The following is a 27,565-nucleotide window of genomic DNA, read 5'->3' on the forward strand; positions in this document are numbered from 1 at the left end:
TACTTGGTATATATGCATATTGTCTTTCCGCCACAGACGCATTTCGCTCCAGTAGCTGGTCTACTCGTACCAAACAACCGCGCTCAGTCCATCCTCGCCCCCATAAGTGCCGCGAGGAGGCAAGTTGACATTAGCCACCAGGGGACCCAGCTTGCCGGTCGCAGCATCGCGCGCCACGACGGCGACGTTGGCCGTCGTCTGCCCGCCGATGGCGACGAGGGTGCCCGCCTTGTTGACCTCGAAGGGCCGCGGGTAGTAGCCGTGGCTGTTGGTGAGCTCCTGGAACGCGAGCTTGCCGTCGGCGCCGTCGATCTTGAAGACGGCGAGCGAGTCCTGCTCCTTGCCGAACGTCTGGTCGTTGCGGTTGGACGCGTACAGGTACCCGCCCGCGACGCGCAGCTCCGCCGCCTTCTCCGTCGTCTTGCCCGCGCGGTCGCCGAGCGTCGACAGCGTCTGCGTCAAATCCAAAGCCAGGCAGTCGCCCGCGTACGTCGCGTTGTAGACGCCGACCGACGACGCGACCTCGTTGAGCGAGTAGTAGCGCAGCCCCGCGGCCGTCTCGACGAACTCGCCGTGGCGCGGGCCGTCGCCGGGGTGCGACGCGGCGACGGGGCAGGGCGTCAGCTCGCCGCTGGCCTTGTTGATCTTGAAGATGCGCGTCACGTCGGCGCCCAGGTCCGGCACCACCATGAACTTCTTGCTCGGGTCCATGAAGGCCGAGTGCGGGTGCGGCTTGTCCTGCCGGTCCGGCCGCGGGCCCGGCTTCGCCATGGTCCACTCCAGCTTCTGCAGGGGCTTGCTGCTCGCGCTGAGCGGCAGCTTGTACGTCGTGATGGTGGACGGGGAGCTGTTGGGTGGGAGGGAAAACAAGGTTCCGCAACGGTTAGCGTCACGTCACTTTCTTGGCGGGGTCTCTCTCGTCATTTGCGTTTTCGTTTCCCACTTTGGAGGGTGGGTTCATTCCCGCATCCCCACCGCGTGGTTTTTGGTTGTGCCATGGGGTCATTTTTCCGTCCCATGGGGTCATGATGGGGATATCCATCGTACGAGGAACGCAGAAGAAAAGCTAAAAGAAAACAACGCGGGGGAAAACCACTCACTATTCCGCAGTAATCACGAAGCTCTTGTCGTCGCTTCCGCCGTAGAGCGACCCGTAGACGCTGTTGCCCAGGGTGGGCGCCGAGGACTTGAGCGTCAGCTTGGCGTCAGCGTCGGCCGAGAACTGGGCCAAGACGCCAGAGCCGTACCAGCTCTCGTCGAAGCAGTAGACGCTGTTGCTGGCCTTGTCGACCGTCAGCCAGGCCGGGATGCGGCCGCACCCGCTCGTCTGCCCCGCGACCTTCAGCGTGCCGCTCGTCGCGTTGGTCAGCGTCAGGTCGAGCGTGTAGACGGGGCCGGAGAAGTGCGAGGCGATGAGCTTGGCGCCCAGGGCGTGCGAGGCAAGCCCCGAGGCGAGAACGAATCCAGTAGTCCACATGGCGGCGGCGGGCGGGAATTGAACAGAGATTGGATGTGAAGAAGAAGGGCGAGAAGCTGAGCAGCCAGTTTGGCAGCGGGAAACTCCCCCTTCATATAGACGGGCGCATTGCCCACCTCGGAGCGCCTGGGTCGTTAGTCCCGGAACAGGAACGACTTAGACGGCTTGGCATGGCTCCGTGGGGACGTAGGTTTGCGCTCATCTACCCAAAGCATGACGCGCCCGACTAGGCAATAAAAGGAGACGTGTCGGTGGCTTTCTCCGCGAAGCTTGGCAAAACCGTTGTTTGCGGAGGGTGCCCGCCGAGCAAGCGAGCCAGTGCAGCGCCGGATAAATCAGAGCATGAGGGGATGCCTACATATATGGAGAATCCCAGTCCCGACGCCCCCTGTCCCGTCAGGGGTACAGCGCCGGCTAGCAGGGGTTGCCTCTCTAGCGGCATTTCGCATAGAGCATCTTCATCTCCAGAACGCCACACCACACGGCTCACTTCCCGAAAGGCCCTTCCCTATATTGGAGTGGAGTGGCGCATGACAAGCCGAGGACATTATCTGATTCCCATCGTCTGACGACATCTTACAGTCGGCAAGCAGCTATTAGGAGCGAATAAGCAGTCGAAACACTGATTACTTATTATTTTCAAACAAATGTCATATTGCGATTTGTTTTCCATGCACAGATGGGCGTGGTAGACTGCCAGCAGCACCCCAGCCTATAACGAAGGACAGGATACCGTTTACCGTCTTTAGCATCAAGCGCGAGCGGTAAATAGCTCGCGTGGCGCTTTTTTTCTCACTCGCTGCCCCTGGCGCTTCCTCTTGAAGCAGCCTGCACTTCGCCGGCAGCAGCGCCGAAACCACAGCTACAAGCAGCCAGAGGAAGTTGACCCAGAGCACGACGTGAGCAGCGAGGAACACGACGACGCCGGGTCGCCGCAGCCGGCACGGAGCCCCGAAAGGATATCCTTGCTATTGTTGAGGAGGTCTTCGACGCCGCCACCTCCGCCACCACCACACAAGATCACCACGATTCAAACGTCGATGGCGATGTTGATGAATCAGTACCAGTGTCAGGGGTCACGGTACTAGTGTCCGGAGTCTCCGTATCAGCTTCGGGAGTCTCCGTGCCGGAGCCGAGGACCTGCAGGACGGCCTCGACCATGGCCCGTCGCAAGAGCTCATTCTCTGCCGACAGCACCGGACCCGGCGCGGTAAAGGCCCAAGACTTACTCTCACGGTGGCGCACGCCCATGTCCGTGTAGGCGCATTTCAACATGTGGTCGAGGAGCCACTTGAAATCGAGCAGCATGCGCGAGGTTCCCGCGCCGCCGGCCCCGTCCTCCGTCGCCGCGCCCTCGTCCCCCACCAAGAAGGGCAGCCAACCGCCGGGCCGGATCATGACCCCGTTGGATGCATCGGCGCTGAAGTGGGCCTTGTCGTCCGCAAAGAGCATCGTCGTCAGGGGCTGGACCACGGTCGTCTCGCGCGCAACCAGGCCGCGGCCGCCGGCCGTGGCCAGGCGCTCAAGTTCGCTAAAAGCAATGAGGGTTGCAGGGACGCTTCTATGAAGGTGCGCCGCCGAAGGCGAGAGCTGTCTAGCCTTATCAAGCATGTTGAAGTTCTCTGATGCAGCATGAATCCGAACCGTGTCTGCGTCCCTGCATATGAACGACTGGCCAACTTGGCCGGCTGCCAGGTTGGGATACAGGCTCGCGACGAGAAGGCCGCGTACGAGCTCCATGTTTTGTGAATTTTCATCCGTAAATCCAGGACCATAGTCGAAATTAGAAGACTTTCTGTCCCGCTTGTAGTGAGGCACCAGTCCACTGTCGAGGAGGATGTCGAGGATAGACTTGGCGTTCTTGCGGATGGCACAGTACGAATCCCAATTGAGAAACAAGTCCATTGCGATGCGCTTGGACACGCCGTCGCTGAACTCGTCGTCCAAAGCCCTGAGCTCCCTATATGCTTTAAGTACCGCTATATGATCGCTGGAGTGCCCTTGGAAGTTCTGGCGGCTTTCGTTGGCGGCACTAATGTCCTCGGCCTTGGTGGGAGCAATGAATAAAGGCGGCACCCCTTCAGCGGACGCCAGGATGATCAGCGGATCCAAGCAGCGGAATATTACGCCCAGTAAGACCATCTTGGCCAGTCTAGGATGAACCGGAAAGTCGGCCAGCAAAGACCCAAGTGGCGTGAGATGCTTACTGCGGGTTAAGGCGTGGATGCGTTTCAGGTTTTGCAAAGCAGCAATTACGGCGACTCCAGACGGCGGTTCAATGAACTCTGCCAGAGTCTCGTCGACTGGCTCTGCGTATTGCTGTTTCGCAATGGCGAGACAAGTCTCCTGGAGGTCGCTTCGCAACACCTCGGGCTTGCCAGCCGCTGCCATTTGAGCGTGGCGATCGCGGGAGAAGAGGGCATAATAGAAGCCGTTTTGAACGCGACCGGCACGGCCGGCGCGCTGCCTTGCATTTGATTTGCTCTCCCAGACGTACTGCAGGCAGCTGATTCGTGTTAACTGGTCATACCTCTTCTCTCGTAACTTGCCCGCGTCAACTACATACTGGACATCAGGCACCGTCACAGATGTCTCGGCAATGTTTGTCGATAGTATGATATTGCGGCAGCCGTGTGGCGTCTTTTCAAAGATGGCCATTTGCTTTTCGCGAGGCAACGAGGAGTGTAAGATATGAATGCAATATCTTGATTTGTCGTAAACGTTAGCTTTCAGCATGTTGTCATCGACAAGAGCCTTTTCCGTACGTTGGATATCCTTTAGACCCGGAAGAAAGACCAGAATAGCGCCTGTTTGAGTCGTCTTGCAGATGTGCGCAACGGTCGCCGCGACAAGTCGAATTGGTACGCAGTCCTCTTGATGCTCGGCAGTCCACCCCTCGTTCAAAGACTCTTCATAATGTTCTTGAAGGGACGTCTCTTCCAACACCTCAAAAGGATTTTCAAAAGAATCTTCGAAAGACTCTTCGAGAGACCCATCCGCAGAGTCATTTCCAATAGCCTGGTTAGGCGGTGATCTAAGTGTTGTTGAGTGATTTTCTTCCTCAGTCTTCTTAGTCTCTTCTGTATCGTGCCACACAGATAGTTCGTGCTTGAGGTAACTACACAACTTGTTGTCGGTCTTGATTAAGCCTTTCATATCATCCCGGTGGTGTTTGTTGAGATCGGCCATGATGTCGTCTATATATCGAGTTTCAACCGGAAACGTGCGGCCGGGGACGCTGATACAGGGTGCTGGAACCAGTCCATCGCGGGTACTGAGGGAAGAAAAGTAATTGGCAAACAGCTCAGGATCCAGAGTAGCACTCATGAGCACGACCTTGGGCACATGAAGACCATCCGTGCTGCGTTGATTTAGTATTTTCTTGATCGTGGCCATGAGAAAGTCGGTTGTCAAGTCGCGCTCATGAACCTCATCAATCAGAATATGGGAGGCGTAGCTTAGAAGATTCTGCGCATCTGTTTTGAGTTGGTTCAACAGCAAGCCAGTAGTACAAAACGTTATACTGCCATGCTCTCTCGCCCGCAAGGTCTCGTGACGAATCTGGAAGCCCACGCTGTCGCCAAGCGGTTCCCCTCTCTCAGCCGCAACCCGGGCGGCAACCGAGGTAGCCGCAATTCGGCGTGGTTGCGTGCATATGATGTGGCAATCAGCCCCAACGCCACGCATAATAGCATCGTCCAAGAGGAACTGGGGGATTTGCGTAGACTTCCCTGACCCCGTTGCACCCGCAACGATGGAAAAGGGGTTGCGTGCATCCTGAATCATTTCCAAAATCTGCTCGCGTTGATGGCTCGTTGGCAACGAGGCTTGCTTCTGCCGCATATCCTCGAACTCGGGGGCAGTTCTGAATTCATGTAGACGCCGTAGCATTGCTTCATTCAGTTTGTCCTTTTCAGGCCCATCGACCAAACAAGAACGACGGAATGGTCGGCCATCGCAGTCGTTCGAGGCCGAGATACCCCCAGTGTAAGGTTTCAGCTCTCCAGCCGGAACTGTGTTGCTGACAGTTTTCAATACACCACGTACAGCCGGTCCGAGCTGAAGAGGAATTGGTGAAATGTACCTGGGAGTCCTCCGCCTCTGGCTAGTATTCTCCATTGCGAGTACGGTAACCAAGTCTGGGTTCTCTTTGGCCACCCGGAAAGCAACCACCAATTTCGCAAGCCTCACACCCGACCTTCGCAATGCCATCGGGATTATTGCGGCACAAACATTGTCGCCCATCTGGATACGCGTCTTCCTAAGGTTAGAATGACCCAGGGGCTCGTGGAACAATTGAAAATCAACTCGGCGACGTAGCGTCCGCTCAAATAATTGAATGAAATCAGGAGCAGTATCGAAAGAGAGGAGTGTAGTTTTGGCCGTCAAGGTGCCTGTTCGTAACATTTGTTGAATCTCTGTCATGAAAATGGCACATGCCGCTTTTCCTGCCCATAACACATTTTCGGATGATGCGCTGGAAACGTTGATGTCGAGCTCCGGGACGGATATGGTAACCTCGGTGACAGGAATGCCCCCGGGCCACGACTCAAATAACTGATTCTCTTTAAAAAACCTGGACAGAAACGAAGGCTGCACATTAACTGTAGCACACTTGAATTCGGGGATAGCCCCAAGACGGACGCAGAGATTGTACACCTCTTTCTGTGCGTCTTCGAAGCTTTGCTTCGCATGCCATGTATCAACATCAGTCATGTGCATTCGGCAATCCTCCAGAGCTTTATGAAGATCTGACAAGACCTCACGGTCATGGAAGTCAGCCAGTAGCTGCGCCATAGCCTGGCTACTGGCTTGGGCACTATCCTGGGCCTCGGCATTGGTCGTGCCAACAATGCTGGGGGTAACTTCAAACTGCAGCGAACAGCGCGTCACGTCATTCGTGGTTGAACACTTTGGGCTTAACTTCAGGGCGAAGCATATCCGTAGGAGGGCCTTGGACGCGTCTTCGAAGTTTTGATGCCACAGGCTTAAGGGAAACCTGGGAAAGAGCATGGGGCCAATCTTGGGATTTTTGAATGATAATTCGCTACGGGGCAAAATTCGGCCATAGTCGTGATTTGCCTGTCCTGCTGGGAGCGCGCCCCAGGTGGGTGTGACGGAGAAGGACCGCCAGGGCCGGCAGGCTGAGTAGCGTAGACAGCGACGACGGCTGTGGGTTGCATTGCTGATGGCTGGCCACGACAAAAGCAGGTTGTTGGTGTTGCAGTAGCCGCCTTCCACAGCCGCTCGCGACTGGATACATCGGTACATAGCAGCCGATTGGAGAAACACGCGAAAACGGAGGAGGGGAGAAGATCACATTGAACCAAGAGCCGCAGAGAGACGAGCGGGATGATATAAGGGTGTGGTGGTGCTCATTGAACTGGATGGGGGATGGAAATATTATGAGACGCACCGCACAACCTCCAGGCGGGTGCATGGGTGGTTTAGCCGAAGCTGCCCCGGCCCATCTACCCCAAGAAATCTACTTCTGGTCAAAAGATGAATTGATGCTGGAACCAGTCCCATCTATGCATCGTCTATTCTTATTTCTTGATATTTTAGTTAAGAGAAGTAAAAAGAACAAAAGAACAAAAGAACAAGAGAAGCGAGGAAAATAGCTTCGCTAGACAGAGACTATCGGTGGGTGGACACAGTGGGAAGACCCCAGGATCTTAAGCACCTATTGCGGGGTGCCAGGGCCCTGAAAACACCTAAGCCCCTCCCCAGCTACCTGTGGCGGACCTTGCTGCTTGCCTATCTGCTAGCGGTATCGCACGGCACGGGAAAAGCAGAAAACACATACATCGAGGGTTGTAATTTGGTAAACGAATGAATTAAAAATATTCTAAGCCCTCCCTCACCCAAAATCAAATCGCTTGCTCTTTATCCTAAGCAGGGCTGCCCGCTTCTCTAGAAATCTATGCCCAGTAGCCCATAGCCTCGCACCTGTACATAACGTCACGTCGTTACTTTTATAAGGGGATATATATGTGAAAAGTTTCATCTTCGCTGGTGGATGGAAACGAAGGAAAAGAAAGAATGGAAGGACAAAAGGCAGTGAGTGAGATGGATCACTTCCTCTTCCACTTGGCCACGCGGAACACGTAGTACACCAGCACGGTGACGAAGATGTTGAAGACGACGTACGCCCAGACGATGCCGAAGTTGCGCCAGCGGTCGTCCCAGCGGATGCCGACGCCCTCCATGAACTGGTCGGCGACGGTCAGGCTGCAGTAGTTGCAGTCCGCCGTGGCGTTGGGGTTCTGCAGCCGCCCCGGCGCCACGGCCAGGTACTGCTGCATGTAGGCGCCGCAGGTCTGGCCCGCGGGCGGGCTGAAGATGGAGACCTCGGACGGCGCGCACTCGATGGCGCGGCCGTGCAGCTCTGTGGCGACGATGCCGCCGATCCAGTAGGTGAAGGGCGACGCGCGGTACATGAAGATCCAGAACCCGGTCGCCTCGAGGTTGGCGGGCGACTGCAGGACGCCGCAGAACATCAGCGACATCATGACCAGCAGCGTGACGATGGCGCCGGCCGACTGCGTGTCGGGCATGGCCGCCACCGTCATCTGCGCGACGGTGCCGGCGTAGATGAAGAACTGGATGATGTACAGCAGCACCAGGATCTGGCGGTCCGAGCTCTGGATCGACGCGACGGGGTAGTAGACGCACGCGAACAGCAGCAGCCCCGCGAAAACCTGGTACGGGATCTCGACCAGGATGTTGGCCGCGATGAAGGCCTTCCACGAGTAGGCCTTGCTCGGCTTCTCGCGCACCTCGTACAGGGAGCGCTGCGTGACGAAGAAGGGCTGGATCTGGCCGACGAGGGTCTGGAAGATGGTGGTGATCATGAAGACGCCGAAGAGCAGCACCGACATGCCGGCCAGCGTGTTGGGCGGCCGCCAGAAGGAGAAGCCGATGAACAGGCCCGCCGCGACGCTGAGGGCGCACTTGGCGAAGACGTGCTCGGGCGTGCGCCAGTACTGCTGGAAGACGCGGACCGTGACGGCCTTGACCTGCGTGGACAGGGGCGCCGCGAACTCGCTGTAGAGGTGGGCGTCGGCGCGGTCCTCGTCGCTGCGCTGCCACTGCGCCGTCTCGGCGTGGATCTCGCCGAGGTGGCGCAGGACCTGGGCGGCCTCGGGGCTGCCGTTCCACGTGGCGTGCCAGTCGACGCCCATGTTGTTGACGACGTCGAGCATGTACTCGGCCGGGTTCTCCGTGTCGGCGCACGTGCGCGCGCCGTTGCCCTCGAAGTAGTCGAGCAGCGTGCGCGAGTTGGCGCCGATGTCGCCGAAGTAGACCGTCTTGCCGCCCTTGGCCAGGAACAGCAGCCGGTCGAACTCCTGGAACAGCACGGCGCTCGGCTGGTGGATGGTGCAGAGCACGGCCTGGCCGGCGTCGGCGAGCTTGCGGAGGAAGGCGCAGATGGCCCACGCGCTTTGGGAGTCGAGACCGGACGTGGGTTCGTCCAGGAAGAGCAGGAGCTTGGGCTTGGCCGCCAGTTCCACGCCGATGGTAAGCAGCTTGCGCTGCTCGACGTTCAGACCGTCACCGGGGACACCGACGACGGCGTTGGCGAAGTCGCGCATGTTCAACATGTCAATGACGCTTTCCACGTAGGCGAACTTCTCCTCCTGGCTCACGCTTTGCGGTTGTCGGAGAGTGGCACTGAATCGCAGACTTTCTCGTACGGTGGCGGTTTCCAGATGAAGATCTATCGTCGCGTTAGCTCGAGTTTCCACGCAGGGCGGATTGGTTAGTTAAAGGGGCTCTTACCTTGTTGCTGAACGTATCCGGTCTTTCTCTGGAAACTGGCATCTAGAGGCTTTCCATTCACTAGCATGTCGCCACTAATGACACCCATGGTGGTTCGCTTGGCCAAAACATCAAGCAGCGTCGTCTTACCAGCTCCCGAGACACCCATAAGCGCGGTGAGAGTTCCGGGCTTGACCCATCCGTTAACATGGTCCAACAATTGACGGTCTGCGTTCTTGACTTTGACGGTGTAGGTGACATCCTGCCAGGTGAAGATGTCTCGCTGGGCTTCGAGCTGCTTAACCTCAGATCCCTCTTGGGGCTGTGTATTGGAGACCGTGCGCTTGGCTGCTACCTTGGAATTGCCAGATTCTTCGTCATCTTCCTTCAAGAGATAGGTGGGGATATGGCCGCGCTGGAAGACGAGGGTCTCGGCGGTGCTGTCGGTCGCCGAGTTGATCTCGGTGGCTACGGCGTACATGACGAGGAAGGCGATCCAGAAGGCGACCAAAATACCGAAGTTGCGCCAGAGGTGCGAGTAGTAGTAGCTGTAGTTGGTCGCGATGTAGGCGTCACCGCTAACATAGTCCTGGCCAGGCTCAGCGCCCACCACGGAGCAGATCCATGAATCACCCTGGCGACCAATGGAAGGAATGGTGGTAGAGCACGGAATCTTGCGGTTGTGGAACTCGTTGGCGATCAGAGCCTCGAAACCATAATAGATAGGGTTGATGAAGCGGATCCACGAAAACCAGGGATGCATCTGCGGCACCGCGATGACGTAACCGGTGTAGATGACAAGGGCTAGCACGAGCACACCAGCCAAACTCATGGCCTGCGACACGGTCTTGGTGACGGCGGCCATGGTGCGGAAGACGGTACTCATAGCAAGGGACGAAAAGAAGGTGAACAGGAGGAAGATGAAGAAGGGTCCCACCTCATACCGCAGACCGGAGAAGAAGTACAGGACGATGTCAAAAGCGGTGATAGTGACGAGCTTTAAGGGAATGTCGGCAAGAATACCCGCGATGGCTTCAGCGAAGGGGTGGTAAAAGGTGTAAGAGGTGTGCTTTTCGACGATGGGCCGTTGCGAGTACAGTGTGTTGATTTCGTTGATGGAACTGAGGGCGCTGAGCAGGATACCGGTGAAGATGACGGCACCCTTAGAGCTAAGGTTGTCGCTGTTGTTAGGAGAGCCGTAGTAGATGGAACCAATGATGAGGGCGATAATCATATTCATGATGGGACCCGAGGCCGTAGCCGTCATGTCGTTCCACATGCGTTGGTAGGCGCGAATGGTCGTGAGGCGGATCTGGGTCATAACGTTGACGAGGTAAGGCGATGCTTTGCGGACGTATTTGGCCTGGCTCTGGTGCTTCTCCTCGCGGAGAAGTTTCACCGTGATGTTGCCATCGGGCCCATGCCGGCTTCGCAGCTCGTGGCGGGCGATATCCCTCTCCAGCTCCTTGTATTCGTCCGACTCGAGCCAGTACTTCTCGAAGTCGGCCGGTGTGCGGGGCACCCTGTTCTCCATGCCCTCGCGGGCCTTGCGCTCCGAGGGGTTGGTCACCGATGTGAGGAAGTCGCCCGTCGTCTGTCGCGGGTCGCACCACCATCCTTGCCTCTCGAAGAAGGCCTTGGCCCGGTCGGCAGGACCGAAGTAGATCTGGTGGCCCTCGTACAGCACGGTGGCCTTGTCGAACAGCTCGTAGATGGACTGACTGGCCTGGTAGATGGCGACGGCGTTGGCCGCTCCCATCAGGTCGGAGCTGAGACGAAGAGCTTGGACGAATTTGAGGGCGGTGGCGGAATCCAATCCTCGGGTACTGTTGTCCCATGCACCAAGCGACGACGATGCCACCATCATCTCGGCGATACTCACACGCTTCCTCTCACCACCGGAAACACCCCCTGATGAAGTCGTTTCCGACCCTTGTGTTGACAGTGTGACTGAGACCGCACATGGCCATGACTACTTGAGCGATGAACTTGACCGAATCCTCTGGCGACAAGCCAGTGATTTCCGAGATGTTGGCGGGAGCTCGCGACGCGGCCGCGAACCGGAGTGTCTGTCCGACCGTCAGATGCGGGAAGTGCTTGTCGACCTCTTGGTTGTACTGGAGCTCGCCCTTGAACTCCTTCAGCATCTGCGTCTGCGAGACGCCCGAGTAGTCGATCTTGCTGGCGCCGCCCAGCTTGAGGCCGTGCAGCTCGCCACAGAGGGTCTTTAGTAAGGTACTGCATCCAGAGCCCGGGCGGCCGAGGACGATGAGGAGCTCGTGGTTCTCGAGCAGGCCGTTGAAGTTGCGCAGGATCTTCTTCTGCGACGAGCCGCCGCGGCCCGTGGCCAGGTTCTTGGCGGCGCGGAAGGGGCCCAGCACGATGTCGGAGACGGTGCCCTGGGTCTGGACGGCGTCGCCCGAGCCCAGGACGTCGAGGTGCTGGAAGCGGACGCCGGTGTGCTTGGGGCCGAAGCCGGCGACCTCGAACTTGCGGGCGACGATCTTGAGCCAGCGGCCGACGTCGAACTCGCTCTTCTCCGGGTCCAGGCGCGGGTCGCTCTCAGCCATGGTGTTGAAGCCGTGCAGGTGTGTGAGGGCGCCCGGCGTCGAGGCGCGCGACATGCGGCTGGCCACCCGGCCCAGCTCCCGCCGCTCATTCTCGTCGACCAGGTAGGATAGTTGCGGGGTGGACGCGTTGGATACTTGGTCGCTGTCGCCGAAATCTGTGGTGCTGGCGTACCAGGTATCAGGGCCCGCCTGGATCGGGCGCAGCTCGTGTTGACTCCCGGTTTCGGGCATCGTGACGGCTAGGCGCGATGCCTGTGGCCTCGAAAGCGTTCCGTTGGGGGGTCGAGTTCTGGAATGCTGCCAATATATTCTGGAAGAAAACGGAGCTGGTGGATATGGTATTGTAGGGGTGAGGTTAGGGTCTAAGAACGGCGATTGGCAGGTGATGGAAGAATCCTGGCCAAACCCAATGTCACATATGAGGATCAGACAAGGTGAAGTATGTCTGGGAAAAGACCCCTAGTCTCAGCTATCACCGACTTGGTGTACGACTCTATGCAAGGAAAGTTCGAAAAGGTCTTTATCTTTCTTCCAGGCTAGCATCTGATTTTCCCCGGGGCAGATTGACTTTTATTATACATACATGCCAATGCCATGTGGATTCATTCGGACTCGTGGGCATTGGAACTCTCCGTGTTGGGTGTGTTCCACAGATCTGACCTGACGGGAGACCGAGGACTCCGTTCTGGGCACTGCGCCTACACAATGCCGTATGTACATAAGAGAGAGCGAGAGATTCAATGCGCTGCCAGGTTTCCATAATTCGTCAGATAGTGCCGGCTTTAGGACTGCTACTGGACAGTTTGCAAGTCCGGGCCAATCTGCAGACGGATTAGAAAGCGGCTCTACCAGGTTGCTAGAACTTCTAGCGGTTCCACCTCGTCTTGCGGCTAGATTTCCCTCCGGAACCTGCCCGGAGACTTGTTTGCCTGCACGCGACACTAGCAGCCTGAGCAAGTCGCGCCAGTTGCGCAGTAAGTGGCCGAACGTGATGATTCATTGTGAGCGAGATGGGCAAGTCTTGTATAGTCAGCACTAGCACGCACACCTATACGGGCGGTACGGTCGTCGGGTTCGAGTAACTGTCCGTCGCTGCGAATCTTTTCTATTTTCCACGTCTGAAACATGCAGTTGGGTTGAATCAGCCTGCTGTACGACACACCAAGATCACAGACAAGTAAGCCGGACCCGAGTGCGGTCGGCCACAAAAATGTACTTAACTCCGTGTCTCCTCGGCGACGAAAAGCCCAGCGTTGGCTAGCTGCAACACACGGCCGTGTTCAGAATGGCTAATCAAGTCCATCTTGGATTCTGATTGAGAAAGCGCTGAGCGCCATCAAAAAGGTGCCGTTGCAAGTACAGTTTGGAAAGTGGAAGGCTCCAAGAAGGAAAAATAAGGGAAGCAGAGGAAGAGGTGACATCATCACAAATGCTCGGCACGGCCGACCAGCAAAGTCAGATTAGTTGCACGTGGACAACGGGAACGGGTTCTGAACGGGTTGGAAAATGAGAAGGGTTTTCTCAGCGTTTTCCCTAACAGGCGACTACAGCCAGCAGCGTTGCAGGCGTGTCAGCACAAGGCTTCCAGACCTGCCAGGCTTCTAGTTTCTTTCAGCTCCAGGGGGGCTAGCGGGGAATGCGCAGCGAGTTTAGTGATTGACTGGTCAGGTATGCCCGAGCTAGGCCCACTGTCATGACAGGGGAATGAGATAAGTTTCCGCTGTTCAGCCCGCTCTGACAAAGCGAACAAGATTAGAAAGTCGGCCATCGGGGTGATGCAAGAACCCGGGACCAGATTAAATAATCAACCTTCATGGAATGCAGTGCAAGCAATCACAATCGAGGTGTGTACTCAACACAGAACTTGAAAGCCCTGAGAATTAAACAACTGGATGATCACAGATGCGTGGGGTTGCATTTGCTCAACACGCAGTGATTCTGCAGGCGGCAAGACATGAGGATTATATACTTAGTGATAATTGCAATTTATCATATTCCAGTATCAGTTTCCTGGTAGTCCGATGTGGTGTAGTGGCTAACATTACACGCTCTCATTGCAGATCCGTGTAGCCCGGGGTTCGATTCCCCGCATCGGAGTAAAATTCTCTTTTTTTGCCTTTTTTCTAGTTGCCATGCCATGGGCAGATCCGAACCGAAGATAACGTTGAGATGACTCCAGCCAGGATGCGACGATCCATCCCACCTAAACTCGGAGTTCGGGCACAGGAGGTAAGCGCAAGCTAGAAGAAGCATGCATGCAGGTGCAGGTGCAGGGGCTAGCACCAATGCCGTTGCAGCATCGGATTTCTGATCTGATGGCTTCCACCGGCCCTCGGCAACCCAAATGTCCATGTCCCTGGCCATGCTTCTGCCCATGCCATACCATCTCTCAGCTTGACACCTTCCTGCAGGCAGCTCCCTATGGGCGGGGTACATGGATTATGGATTCCCTGAAGGAAAGATCCATCCCATCCCTACGGAGTACATTCTACATCCTACATCCTACCCAGCTTGCCAGTTGCATGGCCGCTGCCTGCTGGGAATAAGGCTGACTTGGCATGAAGTGACATGAGATGGGACGGCAAACACCCCTGCCACCATCTCAAGTCCAACCTCCACCACCATCGTCCATCATCCACCAACCATCATCCAGCTAGGACTGCATCCATCATCTTATGAATATCCAACCAGCATTATTTATAAATGTCAAGATGGCCAATCCGCCGGGTCGTCCAAACACTGCGCGCACTGCTTCTGAGGCCCCGACCGAACTTCTTTCACCCGACCAGGTTCCTGCACTCAAGTTGGCCAATCCGTCGGATTCGTCGGATGATGCAGGCGCTGCGGCCCCTGCCCCTCATGTCCCCCAGTCGCCGGCTTCTCGCCAACTAGACGAGGAACACTCCGTCAGGTTCAAGCCAGACTCCCCAGACACCATTCGCCAACTCGACGAGGAACGCTCCGTCAGGTTCAGGCCAGACTCTCCAAACACCATCTTGTTTCTCTACAGTGACAGCGACGGCGATGACTCCTCGTCTTCCAATAGCTCAGTGGCTCCTCCTCAGCACACCCCTGATGCTCATACTGCTCCTTCTCCGTTCGTTCAGCCATACCGTTTTAAAAAGGACACGCTATACTACATTGACAAGCGCCTTAACGACCCGGTTAGACTAGAGCGACACATACGAGACTGGTTTAAAGTAATGCCGCAGCCTCGGCTCACTATTACAGGAACCCACAAGGAGATGGATTATTACGCCGCTGTTTATTATGGCGGAGTAAGTTACCAACCGGAGTACTATACAGTGATCGACTTCAAAATCTACATTGACATGACTCCCTACCTTTCCCTTCCGGGCACACATGACAATCCCTAGAAGAAAATCATGTTTCACCCCCACAAGAGCAGCAAGGAGAGTCTCGACCCAGACGTGACCTTACCGCGTTGGTGTGAGCAATTCTGCGCAGACCGAAGCAGGCTGAAGTCCTTTGCTATCAAGCGTGAGGTGGCAGGCCTCGATGAGACGTACCTCAAGCTAGAGATAATGCGCCTGGTGCGTGGGCTAGGATACAAGGGCACGGTCGAAGTCGGCATCGAGAGCCCTGGATCCAAAGTCAAGTTCTACAACGGCGCCAGAGAGAATCGCTGGAGGCTCAAGGGATGGGTGAAAATTCTGCTTGGCATATCGTTCCTGTGGACGGTCGCTGCCCCATACTTGAGTTTGCGAACGAAGAAGTTCGGAACCTACTTTGTGGAGTGGCCATTCACGCGGCCGGAGGATGAGACATGGCTCCATAGCAACCCGAAACGGTTCCTTGAGTATTGGGCGCCGGCGATACGCCGTGTGGTGGCCGGGAAGAGGTTCCGAGGCTTTCTCACATCCGCCGACAGGGACCGGGCGGTTCTTGCCGAGCGAGCAGCTTCTGGCGTACAGGAGCAGGGATGGTTTGGTCCGACTCACACAGCCCTATAGCAGTCATGCAACCCTATAGCATCCAGACCTAGAGACTCTTAATAGAAATAAACGACGTCCATTCCGTCAGTTACTTGCTCAAGCTGCTATCTCTAGCTGTTACCCCGCCCCCAAGCTACGATCCTACTCTAGTTGCTGTCCCAATCCACCAATTATGACGTCGGGGCGCGCCACCACAGCGGGGACTCTTCCAGGCAACCAAGTGTGCCAACGACTTGAAATCGTCTTTGTGTCGGTGACAGAGGCAGACAATCAATCTCGACAAACTTCGATATCATCATCCAGCCATGCAAGACCAGATCACCCCGATTTCTGTTCGAGGTCGCTACCTCTGGCGCAATGAGGACCGGGTCAGTACCGTTGAAACCTATTTGACACCAAGGGCACGTGAATTGACTGCATGTAGTTTATTATCAAAGGGGCGGTTTACCAGAACAACTATATTCGAGCAATCACGGCTCTGGAGCGGGAGAAGAACAGGGAACACCCTCGTTTCACTCCGTCGGACCCGATTGCCGATGACCAGCTCGAGGTGCTCAGCTGCAGCATCCCCTTGCTCCAGGAGCTTGGCATCAATACCCTGCTCGTCTGTATGTCGTTGCTCTCCCAGCCTCATATCGCGTATTTCTGACACACGAATTGCGGGATCCACAGACACCATCGACAACACCAAGAGCCACGATGTGGCTATGGACATGCTCGCCAAAGCCGGAATCTACGTGATAGCAGTCAGTCCCACCCCGCCTTTGGACCAACCATCACCTGCACTTTCGGCCGCCTCAATCCACGCCATGTGTCTATCTATCTGACCTGGGTTGAATCTCTCTCTACCCCCTCTCAAGGGCCTATCCACGAAGCACCAGTGCGTCAACCGCGCCGCCCCGTTCGACTCGTACACGCCCGACCTGGTGCAGCACTACTTCGCCACCCTCGACCGCATGGCCGTCTACCCCAACACCCTGGGCGTCGTCGTCGCCAACGAGGTGCTCAATAGCCCGGGCGCCACGGCGGGCGCCCCCGTCGTCCGCGCCCTCGTCCGCGACGTCAAGCGCTACATGGCCCTCCATGCCGCCGCCGCCAAGTCGGAGGGCGCCGGCGCCGGCGCACATCAGCAGTACCGCGTCCTGCCCGTCGGCGTCAGCTCGAGCGGGATTCGCAACGTCTTTCTCGACGAGTTTCGGTATCTCACTGGCGGGGCGCCGGAGGAGGCTGTTGACTTCTTCTCGGTAAGCTACTCAACAAGTGTTTCTTCTCCCACTTCGTTTTTGGCAACAGGTTGCTGATGGGGGAATGTGCGGCTGGCAGTGGAACGAGTGGTCGTGGGTTGGCCGGTCCAGCATGCAGGTGTCTGGCTGGAACCGATTGGTAAGTTCTCTTTCGCTTTCTCCTCGAAACACCCCCTCCCCCTCCAACACAACCAGTTCTCATCAATCGTGATGCCATCTAGTTGGAATGGTTCGAGAACACACACGTGCCCGTCTTCTTCTCCGAGTACGGCACGACCACGGGCGAGAGCACGCCGCGCAAGTTCCACGAGACGACGGCCATCTACTCGCCCGAGATGACGCGCGTCTTCTCGGGCGCCTGCGTCTACGAGCTCTACGAGGGCCCCAACCACTACGGCCTCGTCGTCGTGCGCGCCGACGGCACCTTGGAGAAGCAGCGCGACTTCGGCTACCTCCAGGAGCGACTCCGGGACGCGGCCGACAACGAGCTGGCGACCCAGCCCGAGTGGGCGTCGTCCGACAGCGAGCTCGTGGCCGCCAGCAGGCCGGAGCTGCCGGCGCAGAGCACGAATTGGAGGGCGTCGGCCGACTTGCCGGTGTGCCCCTGGACTGGGACGACGTCCAGGCGCAGATCGAGGATAAGCAGTGGATTGATGTGGCGGATGAAGTGGAAAGGAGCCTCCGTATAGATGATGGCGAATCACTCTAGTCGACCAGCGCACAAGGTGCTGCTGTCTTCTGGCCTGGCATGACTGCTATAGAGTTATAGATGCACGTTTTTGAAGTACAGTATGTAGCTGTATAACTTAACTCTACGATTACAACACACCATCTGGCAAGACATTTTGTGTGATGTACTCGATTCCCTCTTCACGGTACGTGCCCTGCTATACCCATGATACATGGCCGTTGAAGACAATAATGTTCGCCTCCTTTCCATATTCTGGCCAATGTGGTAATGTAGAGTCTACGTGGGGAGGTTTCCGTCAGCGATATGAAACGCAATGAGAACACCAAGGAAGAAGCGTAAATGCAACTTACGGCTTCCGGGATTAGGATCCAAACCGTGCGCAAAACTGACCCAAGTGCTCGCCATCTCGTACGCCAGCGCCCGATCCCACGCCGACGCTCCGAGGTCCAAGTTGGAGAAAACGTTAGCCTGCTCCACGCCCGTCGAGACGCCCCTCGCGGGCGCGGCACTTGCGGGTGGCAGTTTGAAGCGGTAGCAGTAGACGGACACACCGCCGGCGGCGAGGGTAGCGGCGTGCTGCTGGGCTGGCGCGACTATGACGAGGTCCCCGAAGATGGAGCAGGCCTTCTTGTCGAGGCCGCCGGGGGTCAGTCGGGTGTCGCCCGTGTTGTAGGGGCAGCCGAGGCGCGAGGCCGTGGGGTAGAGTCCTGGAAGTTTGGAGACGGTGGTGTTGGGGAGGGGTTGGGGTGGAAATATCCTCGGGCTTTGTTTTGGGAGAGTACGGTTATTTTTGGCTTCGTTCGACTAGGGACTGGAAGACAAGAGATCGATAACGTACCCAGGGACTCGGAAAGCTGCTCGGTCGTGTTGAACCCTTTCGGGGCCGAGTTTGTGAGCAGGGCGTTGAGGGTCTGCTGGAACAGGCGGTCGTCGCGGCCGCCGTAGGCCATCATGTGCGAGTACATGGACACAGCGCCCGTGCTGGTTCTTGGGATGTCAGCAGACAGACATGCTGGATAGGTTTTGGTATGACAGGGAAGTGTGCGAAGTTCACGAATCGCCGAACAGTGTCACCTTGCTCGGACTTTCCCCGAAAGCGGCGATGCTCTCCTGGATCCAATGCAGGGCGAGTCTCTGGTCGAGCATGCCGGTGTTGAGAAGACCGAGCTCAGCCATCTGCTTTCCGTTTAGGAAGCCGAGAGCGTCTAGCCTGTACTCGAGAACTCGCTGTCACAACTCCCGGGTTTAGCACCCCTTTCCGATTAGGCATCGCGTGGTTATATAACCTTATCTCCAGACAAAGATTGTAGTCCATCACAGGAGGCACTCTGGTTGCTTGACGAAGTAGCCTAGAAATCCTCTTCGTCTCCAATTTATCTTGGATAGCGATTGTTTTATGTCAACAATACAAGTGCGTCAGAAAGAATTTGAAAAACATAATCTACATCATAATCTACCGGTAATAGTAATGATATTTCCGCCCTGGGAAAGTGACTTAATAGTAGGCTGAAAAAGCAACCAAAATGATTCATGTGACCTCCTTATTGTTACACCAGACTACCTATTGTACTGGCACGCGAGAATTAGGCACCCAAGTACCTTCAGCGCCATCAGCGACACACACTGACCTCCCCTCGTGTCAGCCCTTGCTCGGCATACACGTAGTATTGATCCGATCGTAACTGTGGCAAATTTCAGCAATTAGACAAGGAGACTAGTAGCCACATACTGCCATGGGTGAAGAAATGAGAGAAGTACTTCGAGCCTGTAGCCGCCGCGGTTTTTCCGGCGCAGGGTGTCCTTCAGCTTGTTTCCGTCAATAGCCGAACCTGACAGGATCTGGACGGGACCCTGGCCGGTCGAGCTGGCACTGTATCCTGAGGTGGTAGAGGACCGCCGGCTTTTGGTGGTGAAAAGCGGGAAATGGAAGGAGGACATAGTCTCTCTGTGCGTGTGACTGTTAACCAATAGGCTTCGTATGTTCGTGACTGGGAAGGAACTCTTGAAACATTGGGATTCAGGGAGTACGCCTGGTGGAACAAAGCGGCCAAGTCAGCCCAACCGGGATTTCATCGGTGAGATGGCGACCATCCGGGCTTTATCTTAACCTGCTTCTTCATCGGAAACCAGGCAGAACCTTTCCAAATCCATGAGGCTCTCAATTTGATGTCATCAGCGAACACTGCCGGTAGAACTGAGCCGCAGGCATCCTCACCGGCTTCGATAAGCGTGCGGGGTAGTCCGGCAACAAATCGCAATTGTGTAGATGGCTTATTAGATCAGGCTAGGTATCCCGAATGGATTACGTGCAGGAAGGCAGCCTCCAGGTGGGCTGATCATTTGCATATTGCTGCATCGCCTCCTCAAGTGGCTGCATGAAAACAAGGACGAACGCCGTCCTATCAATACTAGCCAAGCCTCAGAGCACCGTCTGGGCTTAGCTTCAGCCCAGTCCATATACATAAGATAAGACTCGCCGAGCTGAAACGAACTTCACCGCGGTCCTTTGGGAAGGTTGAGGGCTGAGTGGGCACTGAAAATTTTTCTCACGGCTGTCAAGGAGCCGTCAGAGGCGGTGAATATTTGGGGTCCGAGACTCTGATTTATAAGAATCAAGGTAGTGACTATCATTTGTTTGCTCGTCTAATCTTTACATCCGCCTACTGCACCTTTCCGAACAGCCCAGGGGGGGTAAGCCACGATGTCATCCAAATCCCCTATCTCTCACAACATGATGCAAGACACCGAACCATCTTCCTCGGAATGCGCCCACGATGGCGACTGTCAGTGTGCCATCGAGGCTCTACGAGATAAGTGCAGGCAGGCGCTTTTCAATGCATCCCAAGCCGACGTCAGCGACGAGCGCCTCCGATTCATACCGCGAGATACGATTGTCCAAGAGATCAGCCCCGAATTCACATTGGAAGTTCTCCAACGAGTCTCCAAAAACCATGTCGCTATTGCAGAAATTATGCAGCAGGCGGCCAATCGTATCAGCCCACGTCAACCAGATGTCTGCCACTGCATGAAGCCTTTCTGCACTGGCAGCCGAGTCATTTTCGCTGCACTCCTCTTTACGGGGCTACACGGCATGCTTGAGGACTTTATCCGTGAGGCTCCGCCCGAGAAGTGCGACAGCTCGCTGTGGGAGTTGAACAGTAAGGATGCCCCAGCAGTATTGGGCGACTCGGACCCGGTGCTCCGACAGATCCAGCTCCTGCGTGGCACCCAAAGGGATCTTTTCTTTCATTGGATGTATCAGCTCCGTCCGCTGTGCTTCACCACGAAAAGAGGTGGGGAGCCAATCAAGAAGCTGGGGCTCGAAGATGGGTTGGAAGATAACATCCGCCTACCATGGACGTCGATAGAGGATGCAGCTAAGCCCTCCGAAGACGAGCCCCAAGACGCCGAGAACCGACCTCAGAAGATTGAGATGCAGTCATCAAAGGTCAGGAAGGTTCACATCCATCCAAGCCATCACAAACTAGTAGGTAGTCTTGCCTCTCTATCCTTCGGCTTCGCCAAGTCGGTCTTCTAACCTGTTTGGGCCCAGGACGGTCCAGACAACGCATTCGCCCTCAAAACATTCACAGGCGACTTTGGGCCAGAGATATCCAGGTCTGATTTCAAGAAGGAACTCAAAGCCAACCGCTGTATCTCTCGCAACGACCACATTCATCCTCTACTACTTGCATTCGAGCACAGGGGGAGCCTTTCTTTGCTATTCCCATGGACGGAACTAGGTGACCTTCGAGCGATCTGGGGAAAACACCCCAGTCCTCGTCACGAGGGGCCGTCAAGACAACAAATTTCTCATGAGGAGCTGCATTCACCCCAATGGATTCTACGGGAGTGTCTCGGCATTGCGAGTGCTGTCGCTTACATCCATGGCCTCGATCCAGAATGTCTCTTGCATGCCGACATCAAGGCGGAGAACATCCTCGGGTTTCCCGCCCACGGTTCCGTCATCCTGAAACTCGCTGACTTTGGAAATTCGAAAGTGCTGCCATCAGCCTCATCCAGTACTAAAGTAAGAGGCATGGCCCACACGAAGACATATCGAGCACCGGAATTCGACATACAGGACACTGTCACCATCAAATTTGATGTGTGGTCTCTCGGGTGTCTGTATTTGGACTTCGTCACATGGGCTCTGGTGGGCCTGGATGAGATAGGAGAGTTTCAAAAGAGGCGTCTGCATGAAGAGAAAGACCTTGCGGCAAATTACGAGAACGAGTCAGAAGATACGTTCTTCAAGAGGGTGGCTATACCTGAAAGTCGCCCCTCTCAAAGTCGCCCGTCTCGGTCTCGGTTTCAATCCGCCTACAAGTGGATAAGGCACAGGAAAGATTCGAGAAACAGCTCCATAACGGATCAGAACCTTGTCACGGAAGAGTTCAGCCGCCCTGTCGAGACACAGGTTCGAGACCCAGTTACTAAGGTGAGTCCTGTTTATTAATCCTTCACCCACGAACCTATTCTGATATTCTGAAAGCAATTTGATACCCTACGCAATCAGCAAGGATGCGACGACGGTATTAGGCGGCTGTTAGATGTAATCCAAACCCGGATGCTCGTGTTAGACTGCAATGAGCGAGCCTCATCGAATGAGGTACACCAGACTCTTTTTGCAAATTGTATCACAAAGATCGTAGCCGCGAGGTACTACTTAGAATGACTGGATTAGATGTAATCGCTGCATCGTAACAGGGTTTATCTAGATATAATTTCAATCATGAAGTTGCATTCCTTAATTGCGAAGCTAACCCCTATGCGAGAATGTTTCCCCTGATATTCCTTCCTTTAGTCCTGTCCCTCCTGCTTCTCGCAAGCATTATCCTCTTTATTCTTTTCTTCAGCCTCTGTGAAGAGTTGGTAGATGGCTTTGATTTGTTCCTACTGCGGATTAGCTCATCCCATACGATACAACCAATCAATACAAATGAGACTTACCTCCTCGAGCTTCACCGTCTCGTCGGTTATCTCAAGCTGAAGATTGTTGCCTTTAGTCTGGTTATTAGTCAGTATTTGAGGGTTCTCATGAACTGATAGTACGAAGCTTACTTGCATGCGAAACTGCTCTGTGGTTAGTTTTGCAGTGTCGATAAGATATTTGCGTAGTATGTGCTCCCTGGTATATTTATGGGTGAACGTATGAGTTGCTTTGAAGGGCTTCTGATTGTCGGCCATCTTGCTTGATCGGAGATTCTGCACCCAGCGAGTAAGTCTGTCGAGGGGAGACATGGGTCGGTCAAGTTTCAAATTCGCAAGTAATTCTGGTGACTGGGTCAGTATTTATTTCTCTTATGTAGTTGGAGCCTTGCGCAAGGCACCCATCCTCAAGGCAACGAACCTTTGCGTGAAACGAGTTTTTACACTTCGTGAACGGGCTGTGTGAATCGCCAGTGGCACTGCTTCGGTCTTTTCTGTTGCCTCCGGGCACAATCAATACTGCCACTGGCGCCTCGATCTCACACCGGTAGAGGCTGACTGACGGAAATGAAGTACAATGAAGGTCTAGAATATTCCGCAGTGTAGATAATGATACTCAAGTGTGTGGGTGTTCAAAAGGGATACAGTGAAGCAGCAAGTAAGCCGGAGACTTCCAGGAGATGCTCATCCGAGTCAACCTTTGCAGCAGACTTTGCCCAATTAAATAAATGCCGCAAACGCACACCGAACAGCCGCAGTAGTACTGCATAACATATTAGGGGGTGGGCTCAAAGGCGTCATTGGCCGCCACACCCAGTAGCATCGCCGAAGCTGGGAGAAATTGTACGCCCAGGCTGTGCAGTCAGCATGTCTTCGTGAGGGGCTCTCAGCAGCTCCCCTCATGTAATTAGCCCATATCCCCCCCGAGTCACACTGGCGAGAGTGTCCGATTCAGTACTACCAGCAGATGCGAGACCTAATATTGAGTTGAAACTCATATGAACGACCACATCAGTACATTCTTGGACATATCTTCAACAAACAACACAGCAACTGGGTCGCTCATGCAATATGGATTGGTTGAGCCAAAATGAACTCTTTGGAGTGACTGACTTGAACCGTTTTTACTGCAACACGGACGGCCCATCCGGGGTCCAGACTGTGGTAATTAGGAACGAAAAGGTAACCATATCATATATGTCCTTTATTGATGAACCGAACTGTCTCAGTCCAAGTGATTAACACATGATGCAGGGAAAGACGGAGGTGTCCGACGAGTCAATGTCCATGACGTTGGAACAGGAGTACCTAGATTGGATCAACAGAGTACGTCGCTCCGTCATTGCTTTTCCAGAAACTTAACTGACTATTCTCGCCGAGTGTCAGCCATTGATTAAACCTGGTGCTCCTACAACCATTGTCGTGATGCATCAACGGCCTCCCGAGGGGCATGTGTTCTCTCTACCGTATGGGAAAGAGACTCTCAAGAACGCTTGCAAATCTCTCTTCCAGCACAAGTCGTTAGCGTTGACGATGCCCCGAAAATCTCACGCCGTCTTCAACAGTCGCAAGGTGAAATGGAAGGATCCAAGGTCACTTGGACCATCAATCGGTATGAAAGCTACACAGATAATCAATTATCATATTTTCTCCCTCTGACCTACGCCCTAGTCTACAACTGCATGTCCGATACTATCTGCGAGTTTAAGAAAAATGACGGCATCGCGATGAGCGTAACCTCTTTCCCGGACGTCCCCGTTACCTTTGCCGTCATGTACGGATGTACCGATGCCACCATCAAGTATGTGTCGCAGAGGCTCAAGTCATACAAGCGTACTGCACTCCACCCCCTGATGCTCCCCATGATGTTTGTGGAACTGGAACGCACACGACTGCTCGATGCGCTGCAGTCGGAGACTTCGATCCTGGATCAGCGAATCCTGGAAATGCAAACCAGACTAAGCACCTTCACGCAGACTGAGGCTGAAAAGTCCGACAAAACCAAGGCAATCAAAGAGGCCGAGTCGACTGAGTCAACTGAGATGAGCGAGTCAACCGAGGGGATCGAGATGGTAGCGACGGCCGGGAGGGTGGCGGACAGGGTAAAGGTCAAGACGAATAAGGAGACCGAAGAAAACACCGAGAACATGCTCCAAAAGGACTGCAAAGCCACCAAGAATTGGCTGATGGTCAGTAAGCTGAAGAACGGCGTGCAGAGCCTCATCACAATCCTCGACGCCATGGCCACACAATCTCGGCAGTTCTCCGAGGATGCCGAGAAAACTGAGGCGGGTACAAGCCCATCACCGGGCAACCGGGGGATATACACGAGCAACACGGCGCAGTTCCAGGATCGATTGACAGAGATGAAGATTGAGCTCAACAGCGAGGTCCAGAACTGCGACAGCCTCCCTTGGTGGCATGTCCATGGCCACGCAGATGGTGAGCAAATCGAAGCACCTTGTCGGGATGAATGCCAATTCTGGCCATGCAAGTCAAAGAACTGACAGCTAACATCCGGGATTGCAGGAATGGAACTTCTACACCAGGCGCGATGCCAAGGCAAACATCATCATCGCCTTCGCCTCCAAAAAGGACAGCAACCAGATGAGAGCCATATCGTACATGGGCATGGTCTTCCTCCCCGGGACGTTCTTGGCGGTAAGCATGCATTCCTTTACCTCTGAAAGTCCTCGCTGCAGCCCCCTACTCGAAGCTGACTTTGGAGCCGAAAACAAAGACCTTGTTTTCCATGACGTTCTTCAACTGGATCCCAGACGAGAGCCACCGGATGGTGTCACCTTGGCTGGGGCTCTACTGCGGCTCGGCGGTAGTGCTGACGCTTCTCACCTGGCAGTTCTCCAGAAAGTACATCGCCAAGGGGGATGAGGCAGCCAAGACGGAGTTCCAACAACAACTGCTGAGAGACGATGATGCAAACATTTTTCTTGTCTGAGAAGCGGCATTCAAATTGCCCTATTCCTTCAGTGCCGGTCTACGGAAAGGAGGACTTTCATTACGACGTAACGGATTTATGATCACGTAGTTTATGAATATTTGATACCCACCTTGTAGACCCAGGCTTGTAGTAGTTCATTTCGGGGTTTGGTGCCCATCTCTGAAAGCGGCGATGCTCGCCTGGATCCAATGCCGGGCGAGTCTCTGGTCGACATCTGCTTTCCATTAGGAAGCCGAGAGAGCCGAGCCTGTAGTTCTGCGCAAATGTTAGTCAAGTTGCATAAGGGTATTCATAGGTGATCGATACTGGCTGTTTGGCGCTACATCCGACGGCGGGGAGAGCTTTACTGAAATGAACTGAAATTACCTCATTGTAGCTTCTGCATCTCCCCTATATGGGAGCAGCATCGAGAATGTTTTGAAGACATTGACAAAACCTGGTAGCGTCTCTTCGATAAACCAGAAATATATGTAGAACACTTGTATCCAATAATGGCCCTGGTCATAGCCGTCGCCACAAAACTCTTTTCATCCGACAACATGGGGTCCGAGAAGGCATCGGTGCAACCACCGACATACGATGCCTCCGAGCGCAAGTCGCCTCGTACCTGCAAGCTCGTGGAAGATTCAGACATTGCGACGGACCCTGAGCTTAGAGAGCTGAACGAGACGAAGGGGCAAAGGGTCCGAGTCTGGCGCTCCATGACGTACGTCGCAGCTCGAAACGTCGACCCTTCCGACCTAGGAGCCATGTTGTACTATTTCGACAAAAATACGTGCGCAGACACGCTCGCATTGGGGGGCTCCGTTTGGGACCTGGTCGAACGCATCCCCGCCAATGGGAAAGAGGCGCTGACTCGCGGACTCTCGGTCGATTACCACTACTCGGCAATATACAGATTCCCGGACGTGAATTCGTGGGAAACATTTGAGATGATGGCCGCCATCAGCAGCATAGCGAAAACTCACGGCATTACTTTGCGCGTGCCAACCGATAAGACAGTGCAACGGGCGGATCATCAACTAAAGGATACCAAAAAGGGCATTCCGCTATCAATCCGGCTGAAGCTGGCCTTTGGGCACACAACTCACACTACTAAACTAAGCCTTGGCACTTTTTCGGTAGGAAGTGGACAGATTTCCGTAGCCCATCAAGTAGATTAGTCCTCTACATACACGTTAATAAATTCCCCTCTAGTATTGACCCACGAATGGTTAAAATATGATTCATATGTTGCCGCGTGATATTCGGCGTGAACTTTCTGTTAGGTTGACGCCTTCCCATTGAAACAATAAGAAGAAAAGAAAGGAATTCACCGTGAATGGACATGCATGAGAAGATTCCTGTTTGGCTGGATATTACGATGACAGGAGCAAAAGAGAAAGAGTAAAAAGAAAAGTTGTTACTCCGATACGGGGAATCGAACCCCGAGCTTCGCGGATCTTTTCGACGTCTGTGAAAGACGCCTAGATGAAAACGCGATATGTTGACCGTTACACTATATCGGATTGGATTGAGAGGCGTCGAGTGATGCGGAAAACAGATGCTACTACGCCTCATGACTCATTAAAGCACTAGATCCCAAATTTTGCAAAGAGGGTCACCTTTTTAAAAACTCCATCTTATCCACTAAAGTGCATCCGAAGCTTGGCTAGCCGGAAGTATATAAAGAATAAGCATGAAATCTTGGTTGGGAACGGCCAGAATAGGGGCCAGCTTTGTCTCCGTCAGAGTTCAGGTTGGCGACGTTTTAGCCTGTAATCATCCTCGATGTGCCCCACCCGGTTGCGGCTCGCACCCCAGAAGACTGTGGAGGTTTGGGGACGACGACTGTTCACGAATATCAACAGCCAGAACGCTTCAACTGTTTCATACCTGCATTTCCGGGCGCCATTGAAATCTATTTCCGCCTATTGCCAATTGTGAGAACTGAACCCCTGCGCGCTCATCACCATTGACCTCTTTCTTCTCTGGT

General features: G+C 54.7%; 10 protein-coding genes across 10 annotated transcripts; 5 read left to right on the plus strand and 5 right to left on the minus strand.

The window, feature by feature from the left end:
* Positions 1 to 60: 60 nt before the first annotated feature.
* On the minus strand, positions 61 to 1,477 carry PG998_006724 (uncharacterized protein; the record flags this gene model as incomplete). Its single annotated transcript, XM_066873540.1, has 2 exons — positions 61 to 847; positions 1,101 to 1,477. 2 exons carry the CDS (start codon positions 1,475 to 1,477, stop codon positions 61 to 63), a joined length of 1,164 nt encoding a protein of 387 aa, XP_066729485.1.
* A 1,020-nt stretch (positions 1,478 to 2,497) lies between these two features.
* On the minus strand, positions 2,498 to 6,748 carry PG998_006725 (P-loop containing nucleoside triphosphate hydrolase protein; the record flags this gene model as incomplete). Its single annotated transcript, XM_066873541.1, has 1 exon — positions 2,498 to 6,748. One exon carries the CDS (start codon positions 6,746 to 6,748, stop codon positions 2,498 to 2,500), a length of 4,251 nt encoding a protein of 1,416 aa, XP_066729486.1.
* Positions 6,749 to 7,551: 803 nt separating this feature from the next.
* PG998_006726 (ATPase) lies at positions 7,552 to 12,039 on the minus strand (the record flags this gene model as incomplete). Its single annotated transcript, XM_066873542.1, has 3 exons — positions 7,552 to 9,197; positions 9,260 to 11,149; positions 11,196 to 12,039. 3 exons carry the CDS (start codon positions 12,037 to 12,039, stop codon positions 7,552 to 7,554), a joined length of 4,380 nt encoding a protein of 1,459 aa, XP_066729487.1.
* Positions 12,040 to 14,519: 2,480 nt separating this feature from the next.
* On the plus strand, positions 14,520 to 15,782 carry PG998_006727 (uncharacterized protein; the record flags this gene model as incomplete). Its single annotated transcript, XM_066873543.1, has 2 exons — positions 14,520 to 15,086; positions 15,186 to 15,782. The coding sequence occupies 2 exons, from the start codon at positions 14,520 to 14,522 to the stop codon at positions 15,780 to 15,782; spliced, it is 1,164 nt and encodes a 387-aa protein (XP_066729488.1).
* A 287-nt stretch (positions 15,783 to 16,069) lies between these two features.
* On the plus strand, positions 16,070 to 17,697 carry PG998_006728 (1-3-beta-glucanosyltransferase gel1; the record flags this gene model as incomplete). Its single annotated transcript, XM_066873544.1, has 6 exons — positions 16,070 to 16,169; positions 16,202 to 16,372; positions 16,437 to 16,510; positions 16,625 to 17,008; positions 17,058 to 17,147; positions 17,230 to 17,697. 6 exons carry the CDS (start codon positions 16,070 to 16,072, stop codon positions 17,695 to 17,697), a joined length of 1,287 nt encoding a protein of 428 aa, XP_066729489.1.
* A 278-nt stretch (positions 17,698 to 17,975) lies between these two features.
* On the minus strand, positions 17,976 to 18,875 carry PG998_006729 (uncharacterized protein; the record flags this gene model as incomplete). Its single annotated transcript, XM_066873545.1, has 3 exons — positions 17,976 to 18,406; positions 18,538 to 18,680; positions 18,754 to 18,875. The coding sequence occupies 3 exons, from the start codon at positions 18,873 to 18,875 to the stop codon at positions 17,976 to 17,978; spliced, it is 696 nt and encodes a 231-aa protein (XP_066729490.1).
* Positions 18,876 to 20,430: 1,555 nt separating this feature from the next.
* PG998_006730 (protein kinase domain-containing protein) lies at positions 20,431 to 22,158 on the plus strand (the record flags this gene model as incomplete). The annotated part of the gene is made up of 2 exons (XM_066873546.1): positions 20,431 to 21,186; positions 21,253 to 22,158. 2 exons carry the CDS (start codon positions 20,431 to 20,433, stop codon positions 22,156 to 22,158), a joined length of 1,662 nt encoding a protein of 553 aa, XP_066729491.1.
* Positions 22,159 to 22,502: 344 nt separating this feature from the next.
* On the minus strand, positions 22,503 to 22,889 carry PG998_006731 (uncharacterized protein; the record flags this gene model as incomplete). Its single annotated transcript, XM_066873547.1, has 3 exons — positions 22,503 to 22,595; positions 22,653 to 22,709; positions 22,764 to 22,889. 3 exons carry the CDS (start codon positions 22,887 to 22,889, stop codon positions 22,503 to 22,505), a joined length of 276 nt encoding a protein of 91 aa, XP_066729492.1.
* Positions 22,890 to 23,879: 990 nt separating this feature from the next.
* Positions 23,880 to 25,587, plus strand: PG998_006732 (uncharacterized protein; the record flags this gene model as incomplete). Its single annotated transcript, XM_066873548.1, has 4 exons — positions 23,880 to 23,957; positions 24,197 to 25,054; positions 25,161 to 25,292; positions 25,372 to 25,587. 4 exons carry the CDS (start codon positions 23,880 to 23,882, stop codon positions 25,585 to 25,587), a joined length of 1,284 nt encoding a protein of 427 aa, XP_066729493.1.
* Positions 25,588 to 26,081: 494 nt separating this feature from the next.
* PG998_006733 (uncharacterized protein) lies at positions 26,082 to 26,753 on the plus strand (the record flags this gene model as incomplete). The annotated part of the gene is made up of 1 exon (XM_066873549.1): positions 26,082 to 26,753. One exon carries the CDS (start codon positions 26,082 to 26,084, stop codon positions 26,751 to 26,753), a length of 672 nt encoding a protein of 223 aa, XP_066729494.1.
* Positions 26,754 to 27,565: the final 812 nt, after the last annotated feature.

The sequence above is a fragment of the Apiospora kogelbergensis genome, assembly GCF_038363985.1.
Source record: "Apiospora kogelbergensis strain CBS 113332 chromosome Unknown utg000005l_segment0_segment0, whole genome shotgun sequence".
Lineage (NCBI taxonomy): Eukaryota > Fungi > Ascomycota > Sordariomycetes > Amphisphaeriales > Apiosporaceae > Apiospora > Apiospora kogelbergensis.